Source organism: Arvicanthis niloticus, chromosome 1, assembly GCF_011762505.2.
Source record: "Arvicanthis niloticus isolate mArvNil1 chromosome 1, mArvNil1.pat.X, whole genome shotgun sequence".
NCBI lineage: Eukaryota > Metazoa > Chordata > Mammalia > Rodentia > Muridae > Arvicanthis > Arvicanthis niloticus.
Genome location: NC_047658.1, coordinates 121,735,987 through 121,754,962, shown reverse-complemented (window position 1 = coordinate 121,754,962; position 18,976 = coordinate 121,735,987). Strand labels below are relative to the sequence as shown.

At 35.8% G+C, this 18,976-nt stretch overlaps 1 protein-coding gene across 1 annotated transcript; it reads right to left on the bottom strand.

Moving 5' to 3' along the window:
* Window positions 1–5,604: 5,604 nt before the first annotated feature.
* On the bottom strand, window positions 5,605–10,253 carry LOC117702735 (olfactory receptor 10W1-like). The gene is made up of 2 exons (XM_034493893.2): window positions 10,122–10,253; window positions 5,605–7,287 (listed from the first exon to the last, which is right to left on the bottom strand). Exons 1-2 carry the CDS (start codon window positions 10,223–10,225, stop codon window positions 6,318–6,320), a joined length of 1,074 nt encoding a protein of 357 aa, XP_034349784.2. The 5' UTR covers window positions 10,226–10,253; the 3' UTR covers window positions 5,605–6,317.
* Between the last annotated feature and the right edge of the window lie 8,723 nt (window positions 10,254–18,976).

Below are 18,976 nucleotides of genomic sequence, written 5' to 3'. Positions count from 1 at the left end.
AGCTAGGGAAGTGTGGCACCAGCTCCCGACCCCATGGATCTACAATGGAATATAGATTTTAGTAAGTAGTAATGCAGGGATATCAGAGGGGAGGCATTAGCAATGTGGAAAATTTGGGAATGGCTCAGCCATTGAGCTCTCTCTCTCTCTCTCTCTCTCTCTCTCTCTCTCTCTCTCTCTCTCTCTCTGTGTGTGTCTGTTTCATTTGAGAATCCAGAGCATTTGAGCAGGCAGCAAGAAACTCACACATCTGCCACTGGGGAGATCAGAGTGGATTAAGCGTCTACAGCAACAGATAGCATTCAACCTGTAGATTCAAACTCACTATTAAAAATAAATTGGAAATTCTCAAATGGGAAACATGCAAGGCTATGTGAGATTAGGAGGTGGGGAGAATGGGTTTCTTAGCAGAGCTGTGGGATTTGACCAAGCCACATGCATCCTCCCCAAGCCAAGCTGCTTTGGAACTAAGAAAAAGATGTAATAAGCTGGCATGTATAATTCTCAATTAAGCATGAGACACACCCAGGCCAATCCAGAGTCATGGGTGGCTGGGTAGTGATTCTGCAAGAGCTTAAGCCACAAATACTAACATCTCCTGCTATGAAAAAGGCATGCCACTGAGAGCTAGTCTAAAGAAGATATAGAAATGGAGAAATTGATTTAAAGGAAAACTTAAAAAGTCTATGCTCTATAAGAAACAGATTCTTTGAACATGGGGTCCAAAGGAATTCAGGGATTGCTTAGCCTGACATATTGACATTGGTAGCCTGGGAATAGGCGTATACAGTAAATGCAATACAATTAATTGAAATCAAATATGAAAGGATAGGAAGTTAAATAGAAAATATTGATTCAACACAAGGGAGAATTTAAGTATGTATAGATGAATAAATAAATTGAGGCATTTTATCTTAAAATGTAGGTAAAGAGTATGAAATAGGGAGAATAGCCTTATCTCAGATTGATAGTAGAAACTTAGATCTTTATCTTGTGTAAGAACAAGGCCAGAGATAGTGTTCCAACATGTTCATAGCAGCTTTGTTGTGATAGACAGAAGCTCAAAACAAACTACATGTCTCACAACAGAAGAATGGATACAGAAAATGTGGTTAATTTACACAATGGAATATTACTCAGCTATTGAAACTAGGGCATAATGAGTTTTGCAGGCAATTGGATGGGACTAAAAAATATCATGCTGAGTGAAGTAACTCAGACCCAGAAGGAAATGCATGGTATGTAATCACTAATAAGTGGATATTAGCCAAAAAATGCATAAAATCCCCAGGATATAATTCACAGAACTAAAGAGGGCTAACAAACAGAAAGGCCCAAGTGAGAATGCTTCAGTTCCACTTGGGGGGTGGGTGGGAGAAAGCAATCACAGGAGTGGGAGAGAAAGGGTACAGCAATCACTGGGTGGGAAAGGGTGCAGGGGGGCAAGAGGGGAATGTGATCTGGTATTGGGTGGGGGAAAAGAACTGAATCCCTGAGTGAGCAGATAGAATGGAAGCAGGCAACCTAGGGAAGCAGGAGGTGGGGGTGACCCTCTAGAATGTACCAGAGACCTGGGAGGTGAGAAGCTCTCAGGATTCAAAGGGAAACACCTTAGATGAAATGCCCAACACCAGGGAGAAGGAACTTGTAGTGTCCACCTCCAGCAGAAAGACAGGGCATCAAGTGGAGGAATGGGGTTGCCATCCCACAGTAAAAAAACCTCTGAATCAGAATTGTTCTTGTCTGAAAGAACTGTAGAGACAAAAATGGAGAACAGCCTGAGTAAAAAGAGGTCCAGTGACAGGTCCAAATTGGGATCCAGCTCAGGAGAAGGCCCGAAGTTCTGACACTATTACCAATGCTATGATGTGCTTTCAAACAGAGGCCTATCATTACTGCTCTCTAAAAGACCCAACAAGCAGCTGAAAGAGTCAGATGCAGATATTTAGACCCAATCAATGGACAGAAGCTGCTGACCCCTGTGGCTAAATTAGAGAATAGCTGGAAGAAGCTGAGGAGGAGTGCGACCCCATAGGTAGACTAGCAGTCTCAACCAACCTGGACCCCTAGAATCTCTCAGAAACTGAACCACCAACCCAGTAGCATTCACCAGCTGATATGAGGACACCAACACATATACAGCAGAGAACTGTCAGGTCTGACCTTAGTCAGAGAAGATGCAGAAACTTCAAGAGACTGGAGGCCCAGGGAATTAAGAAGGTTTGGTGGGGTGATATGGGGAACATTCTCTTAGATATAGGGGGAGGAGGTATGGGATGTGGATCAGTCAGAGCGTTGAACAGGAAGGGGATAAAGTCTGGATTGTAAAAAAAAAAGATTAAAAATATATTAAAAAATGGAAAAATGTGTCATTCTAAAAAGGCAAATTAATACCATCTTACAGTTACTCTGCCCCAGATTTTCTGTGGTAAAACACTAAAATCTACATTTTGGTATTAAAACCCCAATATTGTGCTATTATACTAATTATATTATTAAGTATCTGAAAGGGCATTCTTAAATTCTAGCAGTGTACTAATAATTTCTATATTCTTAGCCTTTCTTAAGAATTCCAGAACTTTCAGACACAACATATTGAAAACACCATGTTCATGTCTCCCTGTTTTTAAAAAGTACAGCTTGGTCCCAAGGCCTCCAGATCACACTTCTCAACTTTGCCTACCTCATGCATTCAATTACTTCACACCCCTCCTCATATCAGTAAATAATCTCTTAACTTCACTTATACAGATCAAAATATTTTCATCCAAATGGATCCCATGTCCAGTCCATATGTTTTCCTACTTTTTAGTCTTTCAAACACACCACAACAATATTCTTTGCTGATAGTGCAGCAATAGGAAGTCTGAGTAAATCATTCCTCTCAAATGGATTTTTCTTGTGTAGGAAGAGTAGTTTATTAAAAATGCAAACCTGCTAGTCCTATCACTTTTTTTCACAATTCTGCTGTCATTTACATCTCTATTAGAACTACAACAAAATAAAACAACGTATTTTTCTCTCTATTGCCTCATTTTTATTTCATAAATTAAGGATAATACTTTGGCAAGTACATTTTTTATTCCAACTGAACAGTCTTTGTACAAACCTGTGCTTTACAATCTATTCCCTTGGTAAAAAACAGCATTTAGCTAAGATACTTATATTTTAAAAACAAAAACTATTAAACAACCTTCTAAATTAGTAGTTATAAAACCTGTTTTTTTCTGGTAGTTCATAGATTTTATGGGATTCTCTTGTAATTCTCTTCCCAGTGAAGGGGGAAATAAACCTTCAGATATCAAGTTTGTGCACAATCTCCAGTTTCAGTTGAGTTGGTATTATAAAAGCTTTCTCTGCACTAAATAATTTCAGCTTTATGAAGTTTCCACTGTGGTCTATAACTATCACCATGGTCTTGATGCTGTGGAGTTTCTGGCTTCACAATCTACCATTAGACTCTATCTTAAAGAACTCAGCCCTTTTGCTGTAACACCAAGAACAATAGGGAGTCACAAGCATGATGGGATCCTTGCACATAAGTACAGCATTGCCTATATGTATTTCAGCTTATGCAATTTACTACTTCATTGCTTTGAAAATTTTATATTTTCCATTTATATCAGCTGCCCTATACATATATTGGGGTTAAAAATAGCCTAGAACTTCTAAAAGATTTGTAAAGATAAAAGTGTGTCAAACCATATAAGGTAGGTAATAGTTAAAAACTATTTAAATATTCGTCATTATCACCACATCACTATGTTACTATCACCTCAATATAACCGCAATTATCACTTCCACCATAATAATGATTAGTCACAATGATCCCCCACTGTATGTAACCACTGCCAGCATCAGTATTATGCATTGCGATGTATCAAATAATCATCATCATGTCCTCCTCTTTTTTTCACCTTTCTCTTCCTCTTTCTCCTCATCCTTCTCCTCCTGTTCTTTTTATCTTATCACAATCTGCTCATGACAGATAAGATACAGGGCTGGAGACAGTGGCTCAGTGGCTAAGAGATCCGGGGGTCCAGATTAGTTGGGACTGCTAGTCTATATATGAAGTCCTTCTTCTCCTCAGCTTCTTCCAGCTTTTCTCTAACTCAACCACAGGGGTCAGCAGCTTTTGTTCATTGATTGGGTACAAATATCTGCATCTGACTCTTTCAGCTGCTTGTTGGGTCTTTCAGAAGACAGTTATGATAGGTCCCTTTCTGTGAGCTCTCCATAGCCTTAGTAATAGTGTCAGGCCTTGGGTCCTACCCTTGAGCTGGATGCCACTTTGGACATGTTGCTGGACCTTCTTTTCCTCAGGCCCCTCTCCATTTCTATCCTTGTAGATCTTGCAGACAGGAAAAATTATGAGTCAGAGTTTTTATTGTGGGATGGCAACCCCATCCCTCCACTTTGATGCCCTGTCGTTCCACTGCAGGTGGGCTCTACAAGTTCCTTCTACCCACTGTAGGGCATTTCATCTTAGGTGCCTCTCTTTGAATCCTGAAAGTCTCTCACCTCCCAGGTCTCTGGTATATTCTGGAGGGTACCCCCACCTCCTACCTCTTGAGGTTGCCTGTTTCCATTCTTTCTGCTGGCCCTCAAGGATTCAGTCCTTATGTCCCACCCAATACCAAATCATATTCCTCTATTTCCACCACCTGTCCTCCTTTCCCACCTGGGTCTGTCTCTCTCTCTCCCCACTTGTGATTGCTTTCTTCTCCCTCCTAAGTGGGATTAAGGTGGCCTCACTTGGGCCCTTAAAGTTGTTGACCCTTTTGAGTTCTTTGGACTATATTTTGGGTATTCTGTTCTTTTTGTGGAGGCTATTATGCACTTATTAGTGAGTACATGTCTTTTTGGGTCTGAGTTACCTCATTCCGAATATTTTCTAATTCCATCCATTTGCCTGCAAAACTTGGGATGTCCCTATTCTTAATAGCCTAGTAGTATTCCATTGTGTATATCAACTACATTTTCTGTATCTATTTTTTCTGATGTGGAAGATCTTGGTTGTTTCTAGCTTCTGGCTATTAGGTGTACCATTCAATCAATTCAATATTGTATCATGAAACACATGCCAACGATACAAGTGCAAACCTTGCTCAAAATGCAGAACCTTGTAATTAACACCAGATTTCCATTTCTATTTAAATTATATATACAGTTCTACAAAGAAGATAAAAAATAAAAGTCACTGTGATATATTTGTTTGTACACTATTGGATTTAACTGGACACATTGTCAGTCTCTTAGATCTAGCAGCAAACTACTTTTTATTATGAAGAAAATATACTATCTAGTACTTATTTAGTAATCTTAGTTATCTGAAAATATTGCCCACATTGGATCTTGTTATGGAACAATTCTTATTATACTGTTATAGAAGAAAATAGTTTTTAAAACTAATAAAAAAGATATATGTTAATGACATGTATAACATATGCTCTTTGTGATATTCCTACTTCTTGAACACAGTAAGCACATATTGATAATACTGCTAATAGCATTCTAAAAAATTTAAACATGAATCACATTTCTTCACACAAAATTTATTTAAAATAATTTTATTAGAAAATATAATTTTATTTTTACCTATAATACTATAATACAAACCTTGAGTCATTCTGTTACTCACCCTCTGTGTCCATCTCTACACAGCTTATTTCTCAAGAGACCAACTTCCTTTTAGAATCACACAGATACCAGGTACTCTTGTATCTAATTGTATTTCCTAGTACATGACTGAACAAGAGATGCCAGGGAGGTTATGGTACTTCCATCCCATGATTCTTCTCATGTGGTCTTCTTGCTTAAAAGATTCTTTATTTTGATCAAAAATACCATTCTGTGAATGGATTCTCTTCTGAGCCCCATTCTCCTTGGTTTCTGTAACACTGTACCTCTTCTTATTTGTAGGTGTCTTAGTGATAATAGCCTCTGCAATTAACAATGTTTAAGTGTTTGTATATTTCCTGGTTCTCAAGTGCCACAAAAGTTCTTGTTATTTCATCATTTTTACCTAAAACTTAAGAAATTTGTTCTTTTGTCTAATGCCTAATTTTATAAAGCCATATACTTGCCACTTAACATTTCTTTCTGCACATACATTTGCTAATATCATTTTATAAGTTTAATCACCCAGTCTAAAAGTAGCACATAGTAAAGACTGTCACTATATGTATTTAAACATCTAAGTACTTTATGTTTATTTTTACTGTGAACATAATTTCAATATCAGCTGAGACAATACCTTTTTAGTAGTACAAGGGTATGCATTGGCTAGGACTAAATCTAATTATGTGGGATTTTTCCTATTGTATACTTTTTTGGGAGAAATAATTTCTGGTAAGAACTTTCTCTATGGCCCCTTTCATTTCATTGTTCCTCAGAGTATAGATGAGAGGGTTGAGAAATGGAGTTCCCAGTGTGTACACCAATGAGATGAATTGATCTTGCTTGGAGTGGTAGCTAGAGTTTGGTCGCAGGTACATGAAAGCACAGCAGCCATACTGCAGCAACACCACAGTGAGGTGGGAGGAACAGGTGTTGAAGGCCCTGTGACGGCCAGCTGTTGAGTGCAGTTTGAGCACAGCAGCCACTATCAAGGCATAGGTAGTGGCAATAAAAAAGAAAGGCACAGCAATGGCTAGTGCGGCTGCCACTAGCACAGAGACCTCATGAATATGACTTGTAGAACACACAAGATGTATCACTGGTGGCACATCACAAAAGAAATGCTCTATTCCTCTGTCCTGACAGAATGGCAGACAGAAGATGAAGACCACAAGCTGTAAGGACAGGAACAAGCCAATGACCACAGAAGCCACAATCAAGCGGACACAAAGTGTTACAGTCATGATGAGAGGGTACTGCAAGGGCTGGCAGATAGCAACATATCTGTCATAGGCCATGGAAGCTAGTAGGAAGCAATCAGCACTACCAAGTCCAATGAAGAAGAGCATCTGAGTGGCACAGCTCATCAGAGTAATGGTCTTCTCTGACTGCAGGGTGTTTGCCAGAATGTGTGGTACCACCACTGCAGTGTAGCATAGCTCTATCCCTGATAGGCTTCCCAGGAAATAGTACATGGGTGTGTGTAGACGTGTTTCTGACTGGATAGAGACCACAATGAGGATATTCCCAGAGATGATCAGTGCGTAAGCCAGGCTTATTCCAAGGAAGAAGAGCATACGTAGTTCTAGGTGATTGGGATAGGCAAGGAACACAAACTCCATCAACACTGAGTGGTTCTCCCAGGTCATTGAATTCACAAATGTTCTCCTTATATCAGAAAAAAATTTCCTATTAGATTGGTGATATATTGATCTTGTAACCAGTGATTATATTTCATTAACCAAATATGGTTATGAAAAAAAACAACGACTGAAGCTTTTAGGTTTTTTTTTATTTTTATGAAATTTATTCACATGTAATTTTACATGTTAATTCCTATCTCCATTTTGGTAGTAAAAGACTGTTAATTACAGGCATCAGAGGAGATGGGTGGATACAAAAAGGTGTTTTCAGAAGGAATGCAGTAACAAATTCTTTCAGTAGACTTATTTGTAAACATCAAGGAATTTTTCAGTCAAAGTCCATCCAAAAATGATAGGGAAGAATTCTATCCATTTAGCCATTCATATAGTTATTGTTTCTAAGTGTCATATATACATGCATATGACATTATATATGTAATATGTGTCTTTCATATATATGTATATCACACACATATAATATATAAAGCACATATATAATATTATATAATTATATATAATATATATAACGTATATTATGTATATATATTATACATAAAATACAAATGTGTTTGTATTTTGTATTTGTATTTTGTCTTATGTTTTATCTGTACACATGAAAGCATGAACAAAACTACTTGAAACCCAAGAATACTGTACTGTATGTCTATGACTGTAAAAGACCGAACCAGGGCCTTTTTCCATATCTCCCTTCATTTACCCAGAGAAATGTGAACTCTAAAGTTGGAATGTATTTTCTTCAAAAAGAAAAGCTGAATGAAATGAATTAACATCACCCTGAAGTTTTAGTAAACAAGCTCAACTCATAAAAATATGTTCGTTCTACTTCTTTTTATATACCAGCCTGTATTTAGGAACAAAATAATTTTATATTGTAGTCTTAATTTCAATTACCAAATTTTAATACTGGTCATTAGTCAATATAATCTTTTAAAAAGCAATCTATTTCCAAGTACACCTTCTCACTACAAATAGTATTTACATCAATCCATGTCAATGTTGCATGCATCTTGGATAAAGATAGATCTCTGTTATTTTTAGCACTAATATTTTAGTGCTATTTTTAGTACTGTTTCAGTCACTTTCTCTTTTGAATTTCAAAAATACTTTAAAGAATTTCTCATGATTTAGCACTTTGCCTTTTTCACTACAGTACCTGGAGGAAGGTACTATGTTTGTATTATAATCCTACCAACTGCTCTATGATCATAGGGAATATGAAATTCTCTAAATTTCAATTGTTTTTATGTAAAATGGAGATGATAATTATACTTTGTTCAAATTATTATTATGAATTTAAATGATATGGTAATATAAAATAAATATCAGAATCCATATTAAGAAAAACTCAATAAAACAAGACTTATAATCATCTGTAGGTTCAAGGATAACCATGTACATTATTTATATTTTATCAAATACAATGACTGCATATTAAATAAATAAACATTATTTAAAATGTAGTTTTTATTTTAATTTTTAAGATTTTTTATAATAAAATAACCTTTTTAAGGAAATAAAAATAACTTTCAATTTATATTTGAGCTGCACTTTAGAAAATGTTTATTACTTAAGAACTGAGTGTTTTTGTGTCTAGAATAAACAGAAATCTAAAAGCTAATTTACTACCTGTCTTAGTTTGCAATGCTTTGAAGTCTATGCAAGAATAATGAAATCTGACAATTATATCAAAATCCAACAAACTTTCATAATAATAATAATGTAGGTAAATAAATATTCACATTGGTTTTTATGAAAGGACATGTATTCTTAGATTTTAAAAGGACTTCAGAAAATATCTAGTATAGTTTTCATCAGATATTTCAATTTTAAGGAAAATACTGAATATCAGAACATCTTAAATGTACAATGAATCCATGAAATTTCCAATTCTTGTTTTAATATTAGAAAGTAGAATTCTCTGAAATTTCATTTTGTGATTAACTGAAACTGTTACCTGTGTGATTTCTATCTATTCTTTCTCTTTTAAACAGTGACATACTTTCTCTACATAAGCAATTCAGACATCAATTAACTATCCCTTTAGTCCTATATTTTATTTCTAATTTATTTTTAGTACTTTTAACACCATGGTTTGAATGTGTGTCATAATTTATGCTTGTTCCTTTCCATCTTACATCTTTTTACAAAGCACAGAATCACTAAACAAGAATGTCATGAAAATAGTTATCTCTGCACATTCTCAAGATCCAGATAATCTAAGTTGGAACAGCACTACTACTGTCTAATCAGCGTTACATAAAAAGGGAGATTATCAATTTTATATATTAAAGACATAAGTTAGACGATTACTCTCCTAATAATAGTAGCATAATCCATTAGGAAGTTTGCCTCATATAAATTTCCCCTCCTTGTTTTTAAAGACTTGAAACTAATTCCCCTTTCCATGTGTTTAAAGACTTGAAACTAATCTTAATCTAATAGTTTTATGCTAAGTAAAATATGGTACTGAAAACATTTGGATTGATACATAAAACATCTGAAGGTGAACAATACAAAAATAATGTTCATTTTTTGTACCTGCTTTAGGTATGATATTAACAATCAGTATCCACTTTATAGAAGAATAGTATAGCCCTATATGAGAACAAAGCTTTGGTTGAACTGTAAACTTACCTAACTTAAATATGTCACACATTGGCATTTATTGAAGATTGGTTATTAATATTTTAGTCAAATTAACTAGACTTTTAAGTGAATTGAGAGGAACACTGTCTTCTGAGCTAAAGCACATTTGATATACTAAAGTCTATTTATAAGGCCATCACATTTGGTATTAGTAGTTTGAAAATCAAGGAATAGAAAAAAGATTTATTTTACCTCAATGTAAGGAGAAAGGAAATATAATAGGCCTGTCTCCACTGGTATTCCTGCAAAAGAAAGAACCTAGAGTATGTTATCTTATTACTCTTGTGAACCAGCATGCAAAGACAGTGATCTTGGGGATAGTGTTCCTATGGGATTGAGCTTAGGTATATCATCCCCTGAAAAAGCCACCGAAGGAGCAAATGGCTATGTCATTCAGAACGTTGCATCATAGGTCCTATCTCCCAGAAGAAAGTAGCTCTGTGACTGCCAATCCCCTGTTACCAAAGAATTCTGAAAGATACATTGATTAATTTATTTAAATAGACACAGAAGCATGTACAAGAATTTATAGTGAAGTGTAAAATTCAGTAACATTAAGCATTGCAAAAGGTATTGTTTTTTATTAATTATGTGAAGATTTGTTCCAAAATGATGTATTATCAAAAAGAAAATACTCCAACAGGAAATAATGAAATAGGAATTAATCATAAAAACCTGAAATAATAAAAATAATATCAAGAAAAATAGACCAAAGTGATGTGAAAGCTTAGAATGAATCTAAAAATAAATAAAAGTGTATTTTTGAAAAAATAAAGATGTATCACTGAAAAAAAATCACATCTCAATGTATGTAAAAAAAGCAGGTCTATAATTAATGTGATTTCTTATGTATGTTTGGAAAAGAAACACTGAACATCTGATGGTAGAACAATTGAATTTTGGGGGACAGGAAATGTCAACTTCATCTCACAATTTATAAAACAATTAAGATATATTTAATGTCATAATCTACCCAAGGAAACATTTGGTTATTTTTTTCTCAACACATGGTGGAATATATATTTTATTTTAAAAATTAATGTATTTTTAAAATAAAAATTACATATTTTATTTTATTTTTCAGTTTATAATATTATTAACTTTTCCTATTCCCAAACTCTCCCATATACTCATTCCTCCTTGCTCTCTTTCAGTTATCATGTTACTTCTATGTACCTTTTAGTACTGACCATATGATATTGGATAACTGAGTGGTGGGTTCTTCCCTAGAGAATACTATTTATCTCACTCTCAACTTTTTTTAGTTGCCTATAGTTCTCTGAAGTGTAGGACTGTGCCTCCTTGGCATTTCCTCTGTTCTTACCAACACATCTAATTTTCCTTGGTCTAGTGAAATGGTTGGCACATAGGAATTTGCATTTCTTAAACTTAAAAATTAAAGTAAATGAGATAAAGTACTTGATATGTGTATGTATGTTTAAAATTTTGTATGTAAATGTGGTACATAAAAATATAAAAGACAGATAAAATAATAAAAATAATCTCTCACATATATCCAAGGCATGTGCTGAACTTAAGTCTTAAGGTCCTCATTTGTTTCTTTAGTATCTCCCAAGAGACAAAGTTTCAGTTTAGTTATGGAAGATTTATCTCCTGAGATAAGTCATATGAAGTCATAGTGGCTTAAGAGAACAAGAATTTCTTTTTTTTCAATTTTATTGGTTATTTTATTTATTTACATTTCAAATGTTATCCCCCTTCCCAGTTTCCCCTGCAGAATCCCCCATCCCCTCCTCTTTATCCGTGCTTCTATGAGGGTGCTCCTTCATCTACCCACCCACTCCTGCCTCAGCACCCTAACAATATCCTATCCTGGGTCATCAAGTCTCCACAGGCTCAATAGGCTCCCCTCCCAGTGATGCTAAATAAAGCAATCTTCTGCTACTTATACAGCTAAAGCCACAGGTACCCACTGTGTACTCTTTGGTTGGTGGTTTAGTCCCTGGGAGCTTTAGGGGGATCTGGTTGGTTGATATTGTTGTGGTTATTAGCCAAAAAGAAGCTCAGCATATCCACAATACAACTCACAGACCACATGAAACCCAAGAAGTAAGAAGATCACACCAAAGTGTGGATGCTACAGTACTGCTCAGTAGCAGGAAGAGAATAATCTCTGGGAAGTAGAGGGAAACAGGTTTCTGAGAGGGAGAGAAGAGAGGGAGGGCAAAAGGGGATCCAGTTCATAAAAATTTATTTCTTGTACATGTTTTCAAGGTGGTCTGTTGATTCATTGCAGTTTCACAAAACTTCAATGACTCTTTATAGAACAAGAAAAATAACTACAATTCATGGAAATACAAAACTTCATAATAGTAAAACAAGAGGAGGAATGACAAAAGAAGTGGGGAAGAGCCAAAAATTAAATTATTTATAGAAATACAGAATAAAATCAATACTCTGTGATCTACCAATTAAAAGTGAAAATGTTTAATGAAAAAAACAAATAGAACTACCATACAATGAAGCTAGGACATTTCTGTGTATATTCTCAAAGAAACAAAAGAGCATACCACTGAGATATCTCCACACTCTTGTTCATTATAGCACGTTTTTACAATATTTAAATTATGGACCAACTGGAGGTGCCTCACAATAAATAAATATATTTTAAAATGTGCTGTATGTACACAGTGCAATATTTTTCAGGAAATATTTTTCATTTGTGGGAAAGTGGGATGAACTTGAGATAATCATAATTTAAAATTCAGGGTTAGGAAGACAATTACTGAATGCTTTCTTTCATTTTACTTTCTTTTCTGCCCTTTTTAAAATTGAAAATAAATTCTTCTCTCATAAAATACATTCCAACCACAGTTTTTCCTCCTGGTCCTCTAAGCTCCCTCTGATCTTTCCTTTCCCCTGATCCACTCTTGTTCCATTTCTTCCCCAGAAAAGAACCTTTTCTCCAAGAGATGATAGCTACACAGGACAAAACAGGATACAATAAGACAAGGCAAAAGCCTTTATAATAATGCTAAACAAGGCAACACAATAGGAGTAAAATGGTCTTAATATCAGGCAAAAGTGTCAGAGATATACCTGTTTTTACTGTTTGAATTCTCACAATATCATCAAGTTAAGGCAAGAACATATATGCAGAGGACCTGGTGCAGATCCATACATGCCCCTTGCTTAACCTTTCAGTGTTTGTGAGCCCTGCTTAGTTGATTTGATGGGCCATGTTCTCCTGGTGTCTTCCATCCTATATAACTCCTACTCCCACCTCACTTTCTGTGGGGTTCCCTGAAATTTTGGGGAGGGACCAAATGGAGACATGAAATTTCAACTCTCTATCCACATAATATCTGGCTATGGGTTTCTGCATCTGCTCCACCTGCTGCTAGAGAAAATCTCTGTGATGACTACTAGACATGGTACTTATATATGAGTATAGCATTAGGAAAAATTTGATTAATTTTCTTTTTCATTTTTTAAAATTTTTCTGACCAGTTTTATTTGGTTCTATAGCAGGTCACTGGACTATCCAGTTCCCAGGCATCCAAGAATTGTAGGACATGTGGTCTCTCTTATGGTCTAGGACACAAGTTATATTAGGCATTGGCCATTCCCATAAATTCTCTGCTGCCACTGTCACAGCATATCTTGCAGGTAGAATAGGTCAGGTTTAGTGTCAAGGTTTCTCTTTCAGTAGTCTGCAAAAACTATAGTAGTCAAAGAGACTATAACAGAGAGATAAATGATCTATAATTTTTAAAATGAGTAAGTGCAATAGGCTCATTTTCAGTGCCTTGTTCTTATTTGACATGATTATAGTTAAAATGAGCATGTTAGGAGCAATGCTGGATACAGGCTAGTAGTTTTTAGGGTACAATTTAGGCCTTGTTTCAGATTAGGATGACATCTTGCTTTCTCTGAATTGAGTGCAGTGAAGATCTGTCTACTCACAGACAGAAACTCTAAGAGCAGGATTAATATATGTAGCATAAATACTAGAAATTATACCCTAAGTAGTGGAGAGGTGTAAGCTTATCAAATTGGTTCCAATTCCTGCAACTGAACAGGAAAGATCAAAAAGAGATGAAGAGAAGTAACAGGGCGTATTTCTAATAAGAAGTAGGCTATTGCAGTTCTTATTTAGAGATTTATTTAAGGGGACCATGGAAAACTACCAGAATAAAAAAAATCTTCATTAACAAGGCCCCTAAACCACCTGAAGTTAAGTACTAGAAATAAATGCTAGGGCTGAAAATAGCTCGTAAGTTGAGAGCTGTTGCTATACAATCATAAGTATTTAAGTTAGCACCCCAGCACTCATTAACACTTCGAATTTTAGATTTGAGTTCAAAACAACAGGGAACTCACTGGGGTTTATTGGGTTTCAGCCTTACCCAGAAAATATAAGCACTATGTCCAGAGCAAGATTTTTTTTCAAAACACTTTATTTATCAATATTTGTATAAACATATATACTTATACACATATACATATATAAACAATAATTAAATAATAAGATGCATTTAAAAAGTATGGGGGGTTGGGAAAAGTGGGAGGAAGGAGAGAATGGGGAAAATTATGCAAATACAGTGTTCATATATGAAATTCTCAAAAAGGAATCCAGTTTTTTAAAATGTTCAACAGATCAACTAGCATTTTACAATACAAAAATAAATATGATCTATAATTATGTTAAAGGACATTTTAACTCACTACAAACTTTGAAGTTTAAAATGAGATCAATAAAAATCATTTTACCCAGCACACTAACAAAAACCACAATAACGTTTTATAATTCAAAATATTTCTGAGAACAAGAAAATAAATTGTCAGGAGCTAAGTCAGCAGAACCAGGGGTACACTCTGTGTGTGTGTGTGTGTGTGTGTGTGTGTGTGTGTGTGTGTGTGTGTTTTATCAAATCATAATTTTTACTTTTTAACATGGGGGTTATAAACACAAAAATGCAAGATGTGGGGAAGGGGATGACACAGGAGCATAGGTGTTCAGGGGGAGTACAGATATCTTTCAGAACAGGGTATCAGCTGGGTGAAGGTTCAGGGGTCAGGTCACTATGACTCTACCTATGATTCACCTGTCCTTATCTAATTTGGTACTATCTGCCAAAGGCTGCCTATTTACAAGGTCTATGACTACTCAGGCCGGTAGATTTCCACAAAAGCTGCCTGTTTACAATAGTTTATAGCCCTCTGTTTCAGTATTTTTTCCATAGAGACCCAAGACTTTGTGTTAGCAGGCATGTAAGTCAGGCCTATTGCTGGTTTTAGGCTTATGGCTGACTTTAGGCCTTCAGTGCATAAGCAGGGCTGCCCCTGAATCTCCTCCCTTCTATAAGTATAGAAGGGCTGTGGTGATTCTAATCTTGCCAAGGTGGGGATAGAGGCCTGACCTCCAGTAATTAAAGGGGACCTTGTAAAGGCTCCAGTCCTGTCGTTGTTCAGAGAGGCATGAGGGCACCTATGCACACATGCACATGCATAGAGAAGCATGAATAAATAAAAATATATTTTTTGAAAATGCCATCTACAGCTCAAGATACAGATCAATCAGATTGTAGGGTACTGCATAGAATGCACTAATGCCTGGACTTGATGTCCTGTACTATAAAAGCGATAGCTAGGAATGGTGGTACAAGTTATAATACTAGAACTCAGTAGACAGATTCAGTAGGATTAGGAATTCAACATCACCCTCCACAATATAGGAAGTTCTGGACCAGTAATATACATGATATATGATATACTTCAATACATTAAATAAATAAATAAAGGAATAAATAAATAGTCTAAAATTTTGAATATCAATTTATAACATAATTTTAAAGAACATAGTAATAGAGAACATTGATGTTGATGGATACAATTTGCTTTCTTAAAATATAATATCTGATTATTATGTAATTTTTCTTTAAAAATTTTTGTGAATATATACAATGCTTTGATATTATTAATAGCCTCAGACTCCAGTTAGTGTTGGCCACATGCACATGGGTATGAGATAATTCACTTTGTCATTGTGAGGACTGCAACTAATGCTAATGCCTACAATCACTCTTGAGTAATTAAAAATTTAACAAAGATTGATGCTTATATTCATAGATGGTAAATTAATAGATGTTATTTATGCTGTAAAATACAAATATTAACGATTACAGGATCTACTGAGTATCAAGTATACTAAACATTATATCTAACACAACTTCTATACAATGAAAATTTCATAGAATACTTTTCTTTTTTTATATTTTTTTCATTTATTAGATATTTTATTTACACTTCAGATGCCATCCCCTTTCCCCATTCCCCCCCTTAGAAAACCCCTATCCCATCCCCCCTTTTCCTTTTTGCATTTATACATTTTTTTAAAAAAATGTTAATTATAGGCTTTATAAGTTTGTTATTGTTCAATCAGAGGTGTAACCCACTACCCAACCTAGATATAACAACTATCTTTGACTGGTAGAGATACATGAACATCTGCCTCCCTGTCTCCCCCCTCTTTTTCTCTTTCATCACGTAGCTTCTCCTCTCCTTCTTCTTCTCCTCTTCTTACTCCTTTTCTTCCTCTCAGTACTCCTCCCACCTTAGCTCCTCCTACACGTCACCCTTCCTGTTAAAATGAAACTTTTCTTTCAAAATACAATTAGAGCATAATTATGCCAATTTGTACCAGTGAGGTACAAGAATAGTCCTACTACCCAGTCCATCCTTTTGTTGACTAGCCAGCACTTCTGTCATCTATCCTGACTAAAACATTTAGTTCTGAACCTGGCTTTAGGATGAATGTCAGCTGATGACCATCCACTCAAATCTTTTCTCTCAAGGTAAATAGCTATAAGTTTTCAACCCCATCAGAAATCCAGAATGACTGAGTTAACTATAGTTGTGGGAAGCACAAAGCATAGCTTCTAAAACTTAGCCAATTTATAGAGACCTCTGAACAGCTGGACACTCGCTCTACTTCAAAACGTTGGAGCGTATGTTCTTCTGCCTTCTGGCCCAGGATCATCTGGCAGACCTTAGTGCTGCAGAATTATTAAGGGCCGATTACTCTGTCTAGGCAGATATAATCAGTCGACTATTCTGCAAGTGTGTCCTTTTCTGGACAGTAATTTGTCTGTAGAAGGAAAGAGGCAATTCTTGCCTAGTGGCTGTCTCACTACAACTGGAGTAACTCCAAGGATGCTCAATTTCTTCCCCCCACTCCTCTTCTAATATCTCAACGCCCATAATCAGCTTGAAGAAGCTAATGAAGAGTCAGTGCCCCTATTCCCTGGGCTCAGGGACTAAGGTGGTAAATGTTGAACTGTCTTTCTAGGGAAAAGTAGTGGTTTTGTGGGCATAGAGAGGATTAGCTAGGGGTTAATTGCATAGCCATACCTATTAGTAGAAATCTGTATAATTAGTATCAAGATGAAGATATAGGTTCTTAAATGGCACCAATTTACTTTGATTACAAATTTTAAGGTTTTCATTGGCATGAGCTTCTTAGTGATATAAGAGTGAGATGAATATTGCTACTCTCATAGGCATTGTACCAGTATAACACATTTAGGAATACAAAGCTTAGACCCAGTCCTTCTTTAACTTTTTTTAAAACTGGTTTGAGAAGGTCAGCCTGAGAGTTAAGGGATTATAGCAAATTCATGGCTTGGAGTTTATTATAAGGGTATACTCTATGTTTTATTTAGAAATAGCTGAGTGGAGTTAACAGGCAACAGTCCAGATTACCTTACATGGATAGTTGGTTTTCAAAACATCAGAAATCCTTAGAATTGACATGACAAACATTCCTGTATTAATGTTCATTTTGATTAGAGACCTGTCTTGCTCCTGACAGCTTCCTATATTGAATTCTAAGAATACTTTTCAAATATTATAACCTTCTATCATCACATTCCTTTGAGATCTGCCATATTTAGATTGTATGTGTACTTAGAGCCATAGTCTACACTCAAATGTCTTCTCCAGATAATCTCATCTCTTCATGGAGTTAAACATTTTTCCTCTTTTGCAAACCGTGTATCATATTATAAACATTTATATAATGAGCATAGTAAAAATAACAATATACTAAAGTGCTGGCACTAGAAAATATATTATTCCCAGTGTGAGAAGTGGTTAGAAAACTTGGCTGTATTGAGAAATTTCTTTACCTGTAGATATGTGGATTCAACAAGGAAATACCATTGTGTAGAACACAGACATTACCTGATTTTTGTTTGAAGCCTGCCCACAGATGTCTCCTAGTTACAATAATATGAGGGTGCTAAAAGAAGAGCAACATTACAGTAAGATGGGTGGCACAGACAGAGATGATCTTAGTCTGGCTTCCTGTTCAAGGAATCCTCAGAATGACCATGTTGGTGATCAGGCAGGAAGTCATAATTACCAACATGCCAGCAGGAGTGATAAAAATCACAGATAACAATAATCAATTCCTGGGAGGAGCTTTCCATACCTGACAACTTTAACTGAGAAGATAGATCAGAGAAAATGAAGCCAGTCTCATTGTTTCCACAAAATGAGAGCGTGGATGATGAGATTATTCACATCAAACCATGGAGGAGGCCAGCAAAACAATCTCCAGCTACAAACCATAGAAATGCTTCTGCATCATGGTGGCTTCATAGAAGAGAGATAAGAACATTGTAGTCCATGAGGTCCAAGAGGTAGCATTCAGTGAAGCCAAAGAAAGTAAACAGGACAACGTGAGCCACACTGATGCATAGGATAAAGCAAGCTGTCCCTTACATGGTACACAACATGGACATTGTTTAAGGAACAGTGATATAGTAGTAGCATATGTCTATGAAAGAGAGGTACCTACAATCTTTGTGAATCAGAGTAATCATGGCCAAATTCACCAGCAAAGTGAAGGTAAACAGGAGCAAGTGGAAGAGGAAGTGTCTGATACGAATGTTCTATACAAGCTATAAGGGGGAACTCTGTCACTAAAGTGAAGCTTACCTCAGTCTTGAAGGCAATGGTACATGAAAGAACATGACAAGGTATTCAGATGCACACTGGATACATCTGAATGTACAGTGCAC

Excerpts from the sequence above, each read along its gene's own strand:
- LOC117702735 (XM_034493893.2), bottom strand. The coding sequence starts at position 10,225 with ATGCTGGTTCACAAGAGTAATAAGATAACATACTCTAGGTTCTTTCTT. Across the intron at positions 7,288-10,121 it reads TCCTTTCTCCTTACATTGAG|GAGAACATTTGTGAATTCAA; the intron begins GTAAAATAAATC and ends TTCTGATATAAG.